Below are 13,713 nucleotides of genomic sequence, written 5' to 3'. Positions count from 1 at the left end.
GGACACACTGGGATGGTGTGCAGAGGTGTCGCTGCTCTGATGGTGTTGCTGCAGCGGGCGGGCGGATGGCAGAGCCGCGTGTGCCGCGGGCGGTGCTCGGGAGGCGTTCCTGGCTCGGCAGCTGTGGGAATGTGGCTCTGCTCCCCGGAGGGTCCCTCTCGGATGTGACCGGGCAGCGGAGGCCAAGGTGTCACGGAGCTGCTGGCAGCGAGGCTCTCTGGATGAAGCGCAGGAGGTGTGTGCTGTTCTTCCCAGGAACGCTGACAGTGACAAGCTGCTAGCGAGGTCTCTCCCCTCTTTATTTTTCAGCACAGTCTGAGCGAGCGGCGCTCGGCATCCCCGTGCCAAGTGCTCCTGCAGATAGAGAAGGAATTAATCTGCGGCAGGTTGCTTTCGGTGGTGGCAGGCTGGAATTAGCTTGCTGTTTCCTGCAAGCTGTAAAGATTAAGACCATCACCCCCCCCTCCCTGCAGCCTGCTACTTCCTTTGACCCTGCAAGAGCTTCTCTGGGAATTGGTCAGGATGTGCCTGCCTTTTCTCAGACCAGACAGTGTTAGGAGCAGGAAAGATATCCCAGTATCCCGTGGCGTGTTGCTGTTGGTGCTGCTGGAGATGAGAAGGCTCTAAGACAGCAAGTGTGGCTGAGAGTGCCCTTACCTGATCTCTTCAGGGAAACTGACCACAGGAGTATAATGTTTCCTTATGAAGGAGGAAAATAGCAGATTGCATTAAAAATGCAAAATGAAATCTGATAGACGCATTTATTTCTATTGTGATACATAAAACATAGCTGGGCCAGCTGCTTTTATGCTGTGTTGAACAGGACTGCTGGTGTGGTTATAGGGTACAGCTGTGGGGCGGTGTCCTTTGCCAGATGTGCAAACACAGGGTGCTGCCAGATTCATTCTGCTCTGGGGGGACTCCGTGATTTAGAGTCACGGTCGTAGTAAGCTGAGATACCTGTTCTCTGGAACATCTCAGCGTTGTTGGCTGGAAGAAGTGTGACAAAGTGCATTTTAAAGTCTTGGAAGGAGCATGTGTTGGCCAGACGGCCTTGTGGAGAGGAGCATCGCCAAGCAGCGGAACAGCCCGAGCGTCCCGCTCGCCTGCAGAAAATCAGCTTTTGTTTTGATTTTTCTTGGCTGATATCTTGTGCTGTTTTACAAGCAGCCCTGCAGGCAGCTTCCCAAGCAGTGTGAAAATTATGCTGGGGTGTCTCCGTGCCCACAAACATTTCCAGAGCCCTTGGTGCTACTTGGAGCCATTTCCAGATTGTGGTGAAGGGAAAACTCATGAGGGATTTTCCCCTCTCCACACCCTCAGCCTTCCATTACTGACACCAGGTATTTCGAGGGCAGTCATGAAACCAGGAGGGGTTGGCAGAGCTGTAGGAAGGTGCTGTCAGGATAAGGTGGGATAGAATTGGGCTGCCTCCAGATGCTGCCAGTGGTGGGTCTTGGAGGGCACAGGAGGGGAGAAGGGGCTGGACGGGAGCAGTGCCAGCCCTGATAAGGGGGAAGAACACAAGGTGAGGGCCAGGCTGGACAGGGCAAGAGACTGAGTGAAAGGGAGAGGATCCATGGGAGGGAAGGGCAACAGAGCTGTCAGGAGTGCAGGTAGGAAACCAGCAAAAGTGTTTGCAGGGGGGAAGGTAGGAGAAGGAGAAAGAGGAAATGACAGTGAGCCATGGGGAAGGAGGATGGAACATACACTTTGCCAAACAGCACCAGAGGTGTGGGGTATTGGTCGACCAGGAGGGCTAAAACGTGGGAATCTCAGCTTGTTTCTGGGAATTGTAAACAGGAGCTGACTATCTCTGTTGAAGTCTGTGCTGCCTATCTGCCTAACCTTGCCTTTGCTATTTTGGTTAAAACCAAGAAAATAGTGTTATTCAAGATGGTGATTAAGTGTAATTTTAAATCAAGCATCCATTTAAAACTACATAAGCTGTCTCTGAATTTGGGCAAACAGTACTGGAGGGAAGCTGAAGTTAGTGCAGGCGAGGCAGCTTGGGTGTTTTTGTGGCTAATTTGTCAGACTAGTTTCTAGTAAGCTTTTCAGAGCTCACCCTCTTGCTGTTGCTGGAAATACTCCTTGAAAAAAATTGAGGTCTGTTTTAAAAGGAGGTGACAGAGATCATGTGAGGTACAGTGACTGGTTGGTTACTTGAAGTGAGGAAGCCTTTTTATAACCTTGGATTCAAGTACTGCTTTTTTGCAAAATATCACAGCTATTCTTAGTGGTATTTCTATGTCCGTGTGTGCATGTTCTGTATCCCATTTATATCTCCCGAAGAAGGGATGAATGCTTTTAAGTCAGACTCTGCAATTTGATGGGAGAAGTTAGTGAAAGATTGGGAATTAAGGGAGGACTAATACTTGGTTGTCATCAGAAGGCAATTTTGAACTGGATTGTTACTTGCCACAGTTTAGGGGAGTGAGGTTGCTTTCTGAAAAGGGTTTGTGCTTTCAGTATCTAAACATGTTTCTTTATTTAAAAAAACATATTGTGGTGTTTCTATGGATACAAGTATAGTGAATATTGTGCTTCTTAAATTAAAGTAAAAACAACACAAAGTAGTGTGCATTTGGGGATTTTGTGCTCAACTGTTGAGAAAACTGCTGCCTTAGGCTGGGCAGAGTAGACTTGTTCCCAAGTACAATTTTGTGTTTATTTGCATGCCTCATGAGCCATAAGTCATGATGGAGATGACATTGAGGAGATCAGAGAGCAGAGCCTTCTCACAATGAATTGTGTCGTATTTATTAGGTCTTGTGGTGTTTGTTTGTTTTGTATTTTTAGGTAACTTCACTAGTACAGAAAACAACCGAGGTCACTTTCTTGAAACTCCAGAGGAAAAAGATCTCTCAAATGAGAAATGTTACTTAGAGAGACATTCTGTGTATGAAAAGGTGGAAGACCAGCCAACAGAAGATTTTGGCCAACATTCATGTCCACGTCTGGACAGGAAACGTAAACACTCTGGTGAGAGAGTGCAAAATGATGGCAGCCAAAATGAAAACTATGTGGATGAACTTCAGGATGAAGTTATATCAAAAGCAAAAAAGAAGAAGAACTCCAAAGGTAAGACAGCATTTTGCTTTGGTCTCTCTCAAGGAATGTCTTGTGAAAGGAACGTCCCTTTGGCTTAATGTGTTTCCATTTTTGAACTTGCTAGTTACTAATGTGAGCACTGTCATTTCACTTTAAATTATATATATGTATATATATGTATGTATATATATGTGTATATATATATGTATATATAAAAAAACTTGGTATGTAAGGATAAAGCACTAGTTATTGGACACTGTAGCCATAGCAGTGCAAGTTACTGTAGTGCATGTAACCCTTAATGAGCGAAGCTTTAAAATGCATAGTGTGGTGGTAAAGCTGAGACTATATGCCCCGAAAGTGAAATGTAGCTTTTGTTTTAAGTTGAGGGGGCTTTTTGATTAATTTTTAGTTATTTTTCCATTAGATGACTGGCCTGAGAGGGAAATGACAAACAATTCCTCTAACCACTTAGAAGAGCCCAATTGTAATGAGGTGACCAACCTGAAGGTGTGCATTGAATTAACAGGGCTCCATCCCAAAAAGCAGCGTCACCTGCAGCACCTTAGGGAACTATGGGAGCAGCAGGTGTCACCAGAGAGATCCCCGTCCGGCAAGTTGGGCCGGCAAAGCAGGAAAGATTTAGCTGAGGCTGTTCAGCCAGAGGCCACTGCAAAGGTCAAAGACTTCACAGAAGAAAGGCACACCAAGAAAAGGTCAGAGGCCAAAAGCAATAGAAGTTGGTCTGAAGAGTCCCTCAAAACAAGTGACAATGAACAAGGTATGCAGAGACTACTAGGGAAACCAGCTGGGTTTAGCATTTACAGTGACGCATGCTGCCACCAATGTTAAGGAATTGTTGAGAGTTTTTATTCTTCTTTCTTGTTCTTTTTAATTATATATATATTTCTGTAGATGTCCATTTTTATAAGGACTGACACCTCCTCTTTAGGAATTGCACTGTAGCTGATATTTGTCAGACAAGAAAACGTGTTTGTGTATGTGTGTAACTATGTGTTTGTGTGTGTGCGTGCGTGTTTTGGCTTTACATATTTTTTGTAGATGATGTGGAAGATGAAGTTTATGACTGGAGGAGAGCTGGGGAGGGCATAAAATGTGGGCATGCTTTTGAGTGAGAGAGGGAGCAAATGGGCTGCTAGCTGGTGTAAAGGTGTTTAAGCACAGTTAGTATTTGAGGGGCTGTGAGCTTCTCAAACAGCATCAGCACAGCTGTAGCAGCTCCTGATCTCGGGAAACCAACACCTCCAGCACCCTCAGCACTGCTGGCTTCCCCTGCCTTTCCCAGGCCATATGCTCAAGAGCAAAGCTCATCCTTCTCCTGACAAGGGTGCTTTCCTGGTTCATCCTGAGCACATCCTGTAAACCCCTTTCACCCCACTTCCTGGCCCCTTGGCACAGGTCTTCCAGCAGCTCTCTCCTAAGGGGCTGCTTCCTCAAAGCAACTTTCTTTCCTCAAATCAGCTTTCCTTGACTTGTTTTTGGCTTCTTCTTTTCCCATCACTCTACTTCCTCCTTTCCCTATCCTCCCTCCCATTTCTGTAGATTCCCTATCCTGGGGGAAAAGCCTGTGGATACAATCTGCCAAATTTTCACTGGGATGGACAGGTCACTGTCCTGTCCTCCCTGTCCTCAACTCCTGGGCACATTTTCTGCTCTGATGCTTTTCTCCTTCCCTGCAACATTTTGCTGCCATAGCTTGGCTGGAGAATTGATAGGGAACAGAGTCACACAATCCACAGGGAAAATCCCTTTTTCTCTTCTTTCTCTTTTTTTGCTCTTACCTCTCTTACCCTCTGCTTGTTTTTGAGGAAAGATGATTTCTGGGAGTCGGAGCTCTATAGATGACACTTGGGCTCCTTCCTCCTTCACAAATCTGGGAGCTTCATGGGCTGGAAGACATTCACATTATAACTGTCCTAACCTGTAATTTAGCTGAGATCCCCCTGAAAGAGAGAAGTGTGAGGAGAGTGTATCCTCTTGTCCCACGCCATGGAAGGGACCGAGTCCAGATCACCCTGTGCCAGTGAGGATTTTCCTTGGTAGTGTCTCTGAAACAGTCTCAGGCAAAAAGTATCAACTTCCCTTAGATCCTAAAGCTCCTCATCTGTCCTTCTCCTTGGTAGGATTATCTGAGGGCAGAACCCCCCAAACTTTGATGCTTATTGATGGGGGAGGTTCTCCAAAAGGATTTGTGGAGCAGGAGATCAAAACTTGGTATAAAAGGAGCTTTGACTCTTACTTCCTTGCTTTATGTGCTGCCTTGGCGAGCATGGTATGGGCTCTAACACCCCTGCCCCTCACCTTTGTGCTTTTAGAGAGATACCTTGTAGAGATTAAACAAGGGCCACTAACAAGAAGCTGTGTTGTGTAAGGATGCTCTCACTTTCCCCTGCAATGCCTCCTGTGGTAGTGACAGGCTCATGGCCTCGGGAAAGAAAAAGAGGTGGCTCCCAATTTATGCACCATTCCCAAAGGCATTCAGTTGAATTGCTCTATGGCTATGAAAAAACTCTTGGGTTTGGAAGCTGCTATAAAATCATAAACTTCACTAAATTGTGCCTCGCTCTTCATTGTACAAAGACAGTGGATATCATTCAGGTAATTCTGCTGGTGCTTCTGTAGCCATGTTGAAGTGTAAACTTTTGAATCTCCTTGTTCTTAGTTGACTGAGATGAGGACATTTTTCCCCACTGTGTGACAGAGCATCCTCTGCATGACAGTCTCATGAGGATGGAGACTTCCAGCTTGTTTGTCTTGCTCAGGACTGGTCCTCAAACTTTTCTTAAGCAAGCAGAGACTGTGAATGTGAGAAATATGAGAATATTCATTGCCACTTGCAGCTTTTTTTTTTTATTATTATTTTTTTTTTTTCCCAGTTTGGGGCTAGGAACAGCTGTTCTCTGTGCTCAAGCACTGCCTGCAGTTGTGGCAGTCTCTGCTGCTGGGCAGCTGGTTGTATCCCAAGGAGCAGGCTGTGACAGAACATGAGGGTTGCCTCTGTGCTTCTGAAGCCTCAGACTAACATTAACAGGATGATTTTCCACTCCTGCTTGCAAATCTCTGGGAATGTGGAGGTTTCTGACTTCTGAGTTCGTTCCTCCAGTTGTATTTATCCAAAGCAGTTTGGGCAGTACATCAAGGGAGGTGATCCTGTCTCTCTGCTCTGCTCCTGTGAGACCCCCACCTGCAGTGCTGTCTCCAGTTGTTGGGCCCCCAACGTGGGAAAAACGTGGACCTGCTGGGGGAAATCCAGAGGAGGCCACAAATGAAATCAAGGGGCTGGATCACCTCTGCTAGGATGACAGGCTGAGGGGGTTGGGGTTGTTAAGCCCAGAGAAGAGAAGGCTCTGGGGAGACTTTATAGCACCTTCCAAAACTAAAAGTGGGCTCTAAGAGAGCTGGAGAGGGACTTTTGACAAGGGTGTATAGTGATATAGGACAAGTGGTAACAGATTTAGGCTGCCAGAGGGTAGGCTTATTAGATTAGGTTATTGGGAAGGAATTCTTGACTGTGAGAGTGGTGAGGCACTGGACCAGGCTGCACAGGCTGGAAACAGGCTGCCACATCTTTGAAGGTGTTTAGGGCCAGGTTAGATGGGGCTCTGAGCAACCAGGTCTAGTGAAATGTGTCCCTGCCTGTGGCAGGGGGTTAGAACTGGATGGTCTTTAAGGGATGATCTCCCTTCCAACCCAAACCATTTTACAATTCTCTGATCCTGTTGCAGAGGGAGGTTACTGTGCCAGGTCTCCAGGGTATAGCAGGTCTGTGATGCCTCAGGGCATCATCCCTGTGACCAAGAAGCCACGGGCTGTGCTGGGGTCCCAGCTGAGCAGTAACACTGTGCTGCTGCTGGCAGTGCAGTGCCAGCTCTCCTGATGCTCCCGGGGAGAAATCCTGAACAGAGTGGAAACAAAAGCCCTGAGGAGAGGAGCCAGGAGGATCTCTCCCACTGGGAAGCATGTGCCAGCCCCTGGGAGCTGCCTGGGGCTGCAGGCAGGAGGAGGCAGCTGTGGCTGGGAGCTGAGCAGGCGAGTTCAGGTGACGGCAGCAGCTGCTTTTCCTCACGGGCAGCTCAGCAGCCCGATCCTGTGGGAAGGGGACAGGTCCTGCTCTGAGTCACACTTGTCACAACCCACATCACTCAGAGACCTGAGCTTTTTGGGATTTTTGTTTTGGGTTTTCTTTTTTTCCATGGATATTTAGGTACGTTCCCGCTCACTCTTGTATTTCTTCTCTCTTCACGTGGTCAGAGAGGTGGGGTGGGATTCCAGGAATAATCACTTGCTGCTTTTCTGTCCCTGTTGTCTTGCATTTGCCAGGCTGATGCTTGGCTTTTTCTGTGTCTTGCAATGTTATTGATCCTGAAGCCCCTGGGTGCACAGCATAGCTGCTCTCTATCTCTTAGCTCCAGTGCACATTTAGCCTGGTGCCTGCTGTCACCACTGTGGAGGGTCAAAGTGAAGCACAGAGTTGATGTGGAGTTTGCAGGCAGAAGTAGACATTTTTTGTGGTGATTAAACTTCTGCTTTCAATGCCTCGGCATCTCTGCATGGGAAGGCCTGCAGTTCTTTGAGATAAGCTTCCTGTGTTTTTCTTTCCTCCATCCTCTCAGTATTTGTCCTCCTCCAGACCTGTGAGTTTTCCATTCTATTGTAGTTTTTTTGCATGCAGCTGTTTGTTCCATTTGCACTTACCAGAGCTCCTCACTGTTGCTTTCCATCTTTTCAATCTTTTTTTTCTTTACTAAGTGATTAAGTAGGTAATGATGGTACTTCTGTGTTGGAATTGGGCTTTTCACATGCTACTTAGTTGGGAACACACTCCTTACTTCGTGCTGGGAAGAGTTGGAAAGACACCCTTGCATCCACAGGCACAGCCTACAACTAGGTGTCTTCCTTCAGTATTGCAAAGCCTGAAAAACTTACATGATTTTTGCTGAACAATCTGCACATCATGTGTCCCATAAATTCCCTGACATCTGCTTGGCAAGACGTGGTTTGTGTCTTTTTCTAGAAAGTGGCTCAAAAGAACTGAGGGATTTCTGTTTTCATCCTTAATCTAGAAAGCCTTCTGTGAGTTTCTTTCACAGATCTATTTTTAAAGGAAGACTAAAGTGTGAAACTGCCCACCAAGACGATTCTAGATTTTATTTTCTTATTTTACCAACTGGTTCCGGACCGAGTCTCCTTAAGTAAGGGTGTCTCTCCTCTGAGCACCTCCTTATTTGCTCCTGCCATCTCTTTTCTTCTGAAAGTAGCATCATTTCAGAGACTTCTCAGAGCAATGGAGCCTCTTTCAAGTCCTCAAAGTTTTTTCCACACCTTCCCTTGGTGTTGTGGTGTTGTTTGGCTGAAGTGTCCCTTCCTTTCCAGCAACCTTTAATTTTTTTGCAGAGAAGTTGGTTCTGAGGTCACCTCAATTCTCCTCCCAAGGGAAATTCAGGCTATAAAAAGTCAACTTTCCTGTCCTTGTTTTGTTGTAAGCCTGCTTGCACTCTGAAAAAAAAACCCCAAAACTAACCATTCTTTTTGCATGTGGCCCAGATTGTGTGATCCAGCTTGTTGGAGCTAACCCCCAGAGAAAACCCAGCCCTGCCAGTATCCTGTCACAGGCAGCAGAGCATTGGCTTTATTGTCCCAATGTCCCAGAAAGACTCACTTCTGAGTGGAGTTCTTGGGGGAAGAAAAACATCTGATCGCTTTTCCTGCAAAATCCCTGTGCTTTCTGGTAGAGAGCTTGCACAGAACTTCTGTAGGGACATCTCCTTGAGTAGTCTTTCTCCTCTTGGCTTGTTTTTGAAGTCAAAATGCTGCCTAGGAGGTGTTCCCTGTCTTGTGGCTGTACTGGGGCTAAGCTCAACATCCCCACCTGTGCTGTCCCATTAAAATCTGATCCATGCTCCCACCTTTCTTCCTGTCCCCTCTTCCCACACCATCCCCGTGTCTGCACTTGCATCCCTCTGAGACAAGCCTGGGCCCAGGCTGCTGGAGTAGTTGGTTCCCCTTCAGATCAGGCAGTCCTAGGTCAAGAGGCAAGTTTTTCCCTGCAGCTGAGCCCGTGGTGGCCGGGCTGTGGCACTGCCAGGCTGGCCTGGCACACATCCCCACGGCCCTGGCACTGCCCTGCACTGTGCAGGGCATTTCATTCAGGGGTTTTTATCAGAGCCCGAGAACCACTAGTGTGGCATCAACGGGCGAGGTGCTGTTTGCAGTTTGGATGTGGAACACTTAAAATATTAATGATTTGAAAATGTAATTGTAGATCTCTTAAGCAGTTGAGGAGCTTGTGTTAAGTGCTAGCAATGCATTTTGCTTTTAACGCACCATGCGATGTGTAATGCCTTTCCTTCCCATTTAGGCTTGCCCGTATTCCCGGTGTCTCCGCACATGAAGAGCCTTTCATCCACCAATGCAAACAGCAAAAGGCAGGCTCAGCCAAGCTGTACTCCAGCCTCGAGGTTGGCTGCCAAACAGCAGAAAATTAAAGAAAGCCGGAAGACAGATGGGCTGTACACAGACGAGGAGGAGGATTTCCAACATGCATCTCTGCTGCCGAAATACAGCGAGTGTGAGAAGCCATCAGGGAAACGTCAGTGTAAAACAAAACACTTGGCACTGCAGGAGAGGAGAAGGAGGTCATCTCTGACAGGGGATGACACCACAGATATCGAAAATGCTGAAGATAAGGTATCTTTATTTAGACTTAATTGTCCACTGGCCTCTGAGATGGCAGAGCCAGCTTGCTTAAAACTAATGCACTGTCGTGCATGCAGGGTAGCGGGGATTGCGTTCAGATTTGTCTGTGGATGCTTTGCACATTGTGTGTTTGCTTTTCTTAACCTTAGTTGAAGGCACTGTTGCAGGGGTGAAGCATCTTGTGTTTAAAAGCTCTAGCGGGGCCTTCCTTAAAAAATTAAATACGAGTAGAAAAGTGTAATTCCTCGCTGACAAATACAGTCCCATCGCTGTACTGTGCAAACAAAGATAAAAAACCCCCTCTGTCATGGCTTTGGCAGGTAACGCTAACGAGGAAAGCCAGGAAGCGGCCGGAGCCGAGTTCAGACTGCGACTCCTCGCCAGCCAAGCCGTACGAGCCCAGGCTGTACGAGCGCCTGCAGCAGCCCCCGCTGCTCCCGGTGGCGCAGCCCCCGCTGCCCCTGGCCAGCCCCCCGCAGGAGAGCACCCCCAGCCGGCCCATGCCCCCCGAGGCACGGCGCCTCATCGTCAACAAGAACGCGGGGGAGACGCTGCTGCAGCGGGCGGCGCGCCTGGGCTACGAGGTAAGGCTCCCTGTGGGATCATGGCTTCTATTCTTTCTTTTTTCGATTTCAATAGTTTAAATCCTCTTCCCGGTTTTATAGATGGAAATTGTGCAGATGAGCAGCTTTAGGTTGGGTCGTTGGAACTTGTAGCCCCCGTTCCCCTGCTGGTTTCCCTTCCCTGGTGCGTGGGGTTTGGAGGCAGGTTGCTGTGGGAGTGACTCCCCAGCGCTGCTGGGGCAGCTGGCAGGGGTGCAGGGTGAGCAGCATCCCACGGGAACGAGCAAAGGGTGAAGTTTTACTGGTAACCCTCACTTCCCCTTTAAATATAAACCATCTGCAAACAGAACGAACGTATTTTATTTTTTTTCCCCTCCCAAGTAATCTTTATGGTGATCTTTAATGAGCTGTATGTTTTCTGCTTTTGTTGTTTGTGAAGAGGCCGTAGTTTAGGAGAAGGGTTTTATTTTTGTTCTTCTCTCCAAGGAGTATCTGGTATGTGACACAGGATGTAGCGCTTGGAGTGTCCTCTTGCATGATCAGACGCATCATAGGAGCACTCTGCATGCTTTATACTCGGCGTCTGGAGCTGCTTGGTGTAGCTGGAACAATGTTGTCTAATGAAAGGGGCCCCCTGTTGCTACCAAAATCAGAAACCGATGAATCCCTTAGCTCTGCCTTTTTGAAGCACGCTTTTATTGGGGAAATATGGGCATGTAGGTATGAGCGTCGTTGTTGCTCGATTTCAGATCTGGTGCAGAGGTGTTTCATTGCAGAGAGTGGCTGCTGCCCTCAGCATGGCTGCAGGGTTTGCTGTGCTGCTGAGAGGCTGCTTGGATCTGGGAGCTGGGATTGAGCCCCACGTGGGAAGGTGGCATCAGCCCAGGTCCTGGTGGGACCTGCCCACCTTGGGGATTTGCTGAAACCTTGAAATGCCCTTTGTATAGCTGGAGAGAGCTTTGTGTGGAGCAAGGCCTTATCCAGCTCTGGAAGGCAGGGTTTATTGGAAAGGTTTTGTTTACCTTAGGCAAAGGCTTCTTCTAGCTGGGAGAGGTGATTATTACAACATTGCTGTTATATTCTCCTTAATTTAAATGGGTTAATTTTATGTGGGTCCGCAATCAAAACGTGTTGTAGCATGTGCTCCAAGCTCTTGGTGTGTATTTTCTGGGATGTGTCAGGGTGACTGTGCTTGGGCAGTTGGCTGTCTGTGCCCAGCACTTCAGCTCAATGGGAGCTGCTCCCAAACTTGGTGATGGGCTGATGTCTTGCTCAAGCTGGGCCCCAGGGCTCTGCATTTGCTTTGATAGCAGGAGCTCTCTGCTATCAAATTGGCTGATTGCAGAAAGCAGGGGATACCCAGGCTCACCAAGGTGTGGGTAGTAACACTGTGTGCCACCATGCCTCCCCATTGTCAGCTGGTTGGGGATTTTTATTTTCTGACTTGAATTCACCCAAAAGTTCAAGTGAACACCATGTTTTTAATAGGCTTAAATATTCAGCTAGTTTGATTTGATTGTTCAGGTGGTGTTGACCATGCAGCAGTTGGTTCTGTTGCTGGTGGAATAAAGGACAGGGGAAGAGCCCAGTCCATGCACCCAGACTGCTGCCAGAATGTGACATTGTGTTTTTCAAGGCTCAGAGTGATGGGTGGCTGTGCCACCCTGTTGGAGCTGTGTGGCTCATGGTGAGCTGTGATAGTTTGATCACCCATGGAAGCTCCATAGCTGAGGGGTTTGCTTGATAGTGATGAGACTACTGCAGTTAGTAGAAAGCTGAATTTCTTCTGTCTGGGCAAAGAATGAGAATGGTGAAGAAGTATGTTTAAAAATAAAAAAAAGAAGAAAAATCTGGATGAGTCAGGGTAACGTGTGATGTGACCTGTGGCAAGCACACAGGTCAGTTTTCTGCCACCCCTCTTAGCAGGGCAGCCACCTCTGGTGGGCACACAGCAGGTTCCCTGGCTGCTGTGGTGTGGCCCTTTGCCAGCTGGGTGGCAGGGAGGCAGCTGGGTTTGCAGTGTCAGGGCACAGCTCGCAGAGGGAGCCGAGTGCTGATTCAGGGCTGGAGCTGGAAGCGGCTGGCACCGCAGGGCACCGCCGAGCCCTGGCAGGAATGCTGGATTGCCCTGAGACCGGATGAGCTCGTGCCTGCCCTTGGCAGCCTGCCTGCTTCTGCAGCAGGGATGCCCTGAGGCTGTGCAGAGATCCCACTCCAAACCCTTCAGCACGCAGAGGTGCTGGCAGGCTGTGTGTATCGCTGCTGCACCCATGGGGAGCCCGATGCTGCTTGGCCATGAGCCTCTGTGCTGCTCAGTCCCACGGTGCAGATGTGCCCCAGATCACTGCAGGAAGCAGGACATGGGCAGATACAATTTTGTGTGCAAAGCTGACCCGAGTGTGAAATGTCGAAGGACAAGTGTGGCTTGTGTCTGGTCAGATAAATTGCAGGGCTGCAGCCAGCAAGGCTACTTAAAGACAGTGCAGCAAATGGTCTTCAGTGCTGGAAATCCCTGATGATGCTGCTGGGAAGCTTTGCCTTTCCCTTCCTAGGCTTCGGCTCCAGGCCATGCTTCAGCAGGATGTTACCATCCCTAAATCCATTCTGTTTTCCCCATTTGAAACAAATGACTTGAGATAATGGTAGTCTTAAAACTGTAATTTACTTTTTGTGAAGAGGGAATTACAGGGAGCGCAGTCTTTTTGGGAAAAAAATTACAAAAGGCTTGTGTAATGAATTTGATGTGAGACGAAATACTGTCTGGCTGTCTTTCTGCAATTATGTTGCTTTTTGGTGTGTGTCTGGATGTGCTGGTTTTGGCTGGGGTAGGGTTAATTTTCTTCCCAGTGGCTGGTATGGGGCAGTATTTTGGATCTGTGCTGAGCACAGTGATGATAATATAGAAATGTTTTTGTTATTGCTGAGCAGGGCTTACACAGATCCAAGGCCTTTCCTGCTTTTCCTACTGCCACACTGGTGAGGAGGCTCGGAGGAAACATAGCTGGGACAGGGGACCCAAATTGACCAAAGGAATATTCCAGACCATAACACATCATGGCACAGTGTATAAAGTGGGGGGGAAGGGTGGCAGGACGTTTGGAGTGATGTTTTTCTTCCCAAGTCACCAATAAGTGGGATGGGGCCCTGCTCTCCTGGAGATGGCTGAACACCTGCCCAGCCATGGGAAGCAGTAAATTAATTCCTTGTTTTGCTTTGCTTGTGTGCATGGCTTTTGCTTTCCCTATTAAACTGTCTTTATCTCAGCCCACAAGTTTTCCACCTTTGACCCTTGTGATTCTCTCATTCTCCCCCTGGTCCTGCTGGTGGGGGAGTGAGTGAGTGAGTGAGTGAGTGAGTGAGTGAGTGAGTGAGTGAGTGA

General features: G+C 48.1%; 1 protein-coding gene across 10 annotated transcripts in view; it reads left to right on the top strand.

The window, feature by feature from the left end:
* The window catches only part of BCOR (BCL6 corepressor), an 81,731-nt gene that overhangs the window by 54,592 nt on the left and 13,426 nt on the right, over positions 1–13,713 (top strand). For 7 of the 10 annotated variants that reach the window (XM_079325361.1, XM_079325362.1, XM_079325365.1 and 4 more), the window contains 4 exons: positions 2,803–3,084; positions 3,482–3,835; positions 9,434–9,762; positions 10,092–10,355. In XM_079325361.1, the coding sequence (XP_079181487.1) occupies positions 2,803–3,084; positions 3,482–3,835; positions 9,434–9,762; positions 10,092–10,355 (1,229 nt within the window). The remainder of the gene's footprint in view (positions 1–2,802; positions 3,085–3,481; positions 3,836–9,433; positions 9,763–10,091; positions 10,356–13,713) is intronic. The other 3 variants (XM_079325367.1, XM_079325359.1, XM_079325366.1) reach the window with 2 other exon arrangements.

Source organism: Erithacus rubecula, assembly GCF_903797595.1.
Source record: "Erithacus rubecula genome assembly, chromosome: 1".
NCBI lineage: Eukaryota > Metazoa > Chordata > Aves > Passeriformes > Muscicapidae > Erithacus > Erithacus rubecula.
This window is presented reverse-complemented; position numbering and strand designations above follow the sequence as displayed.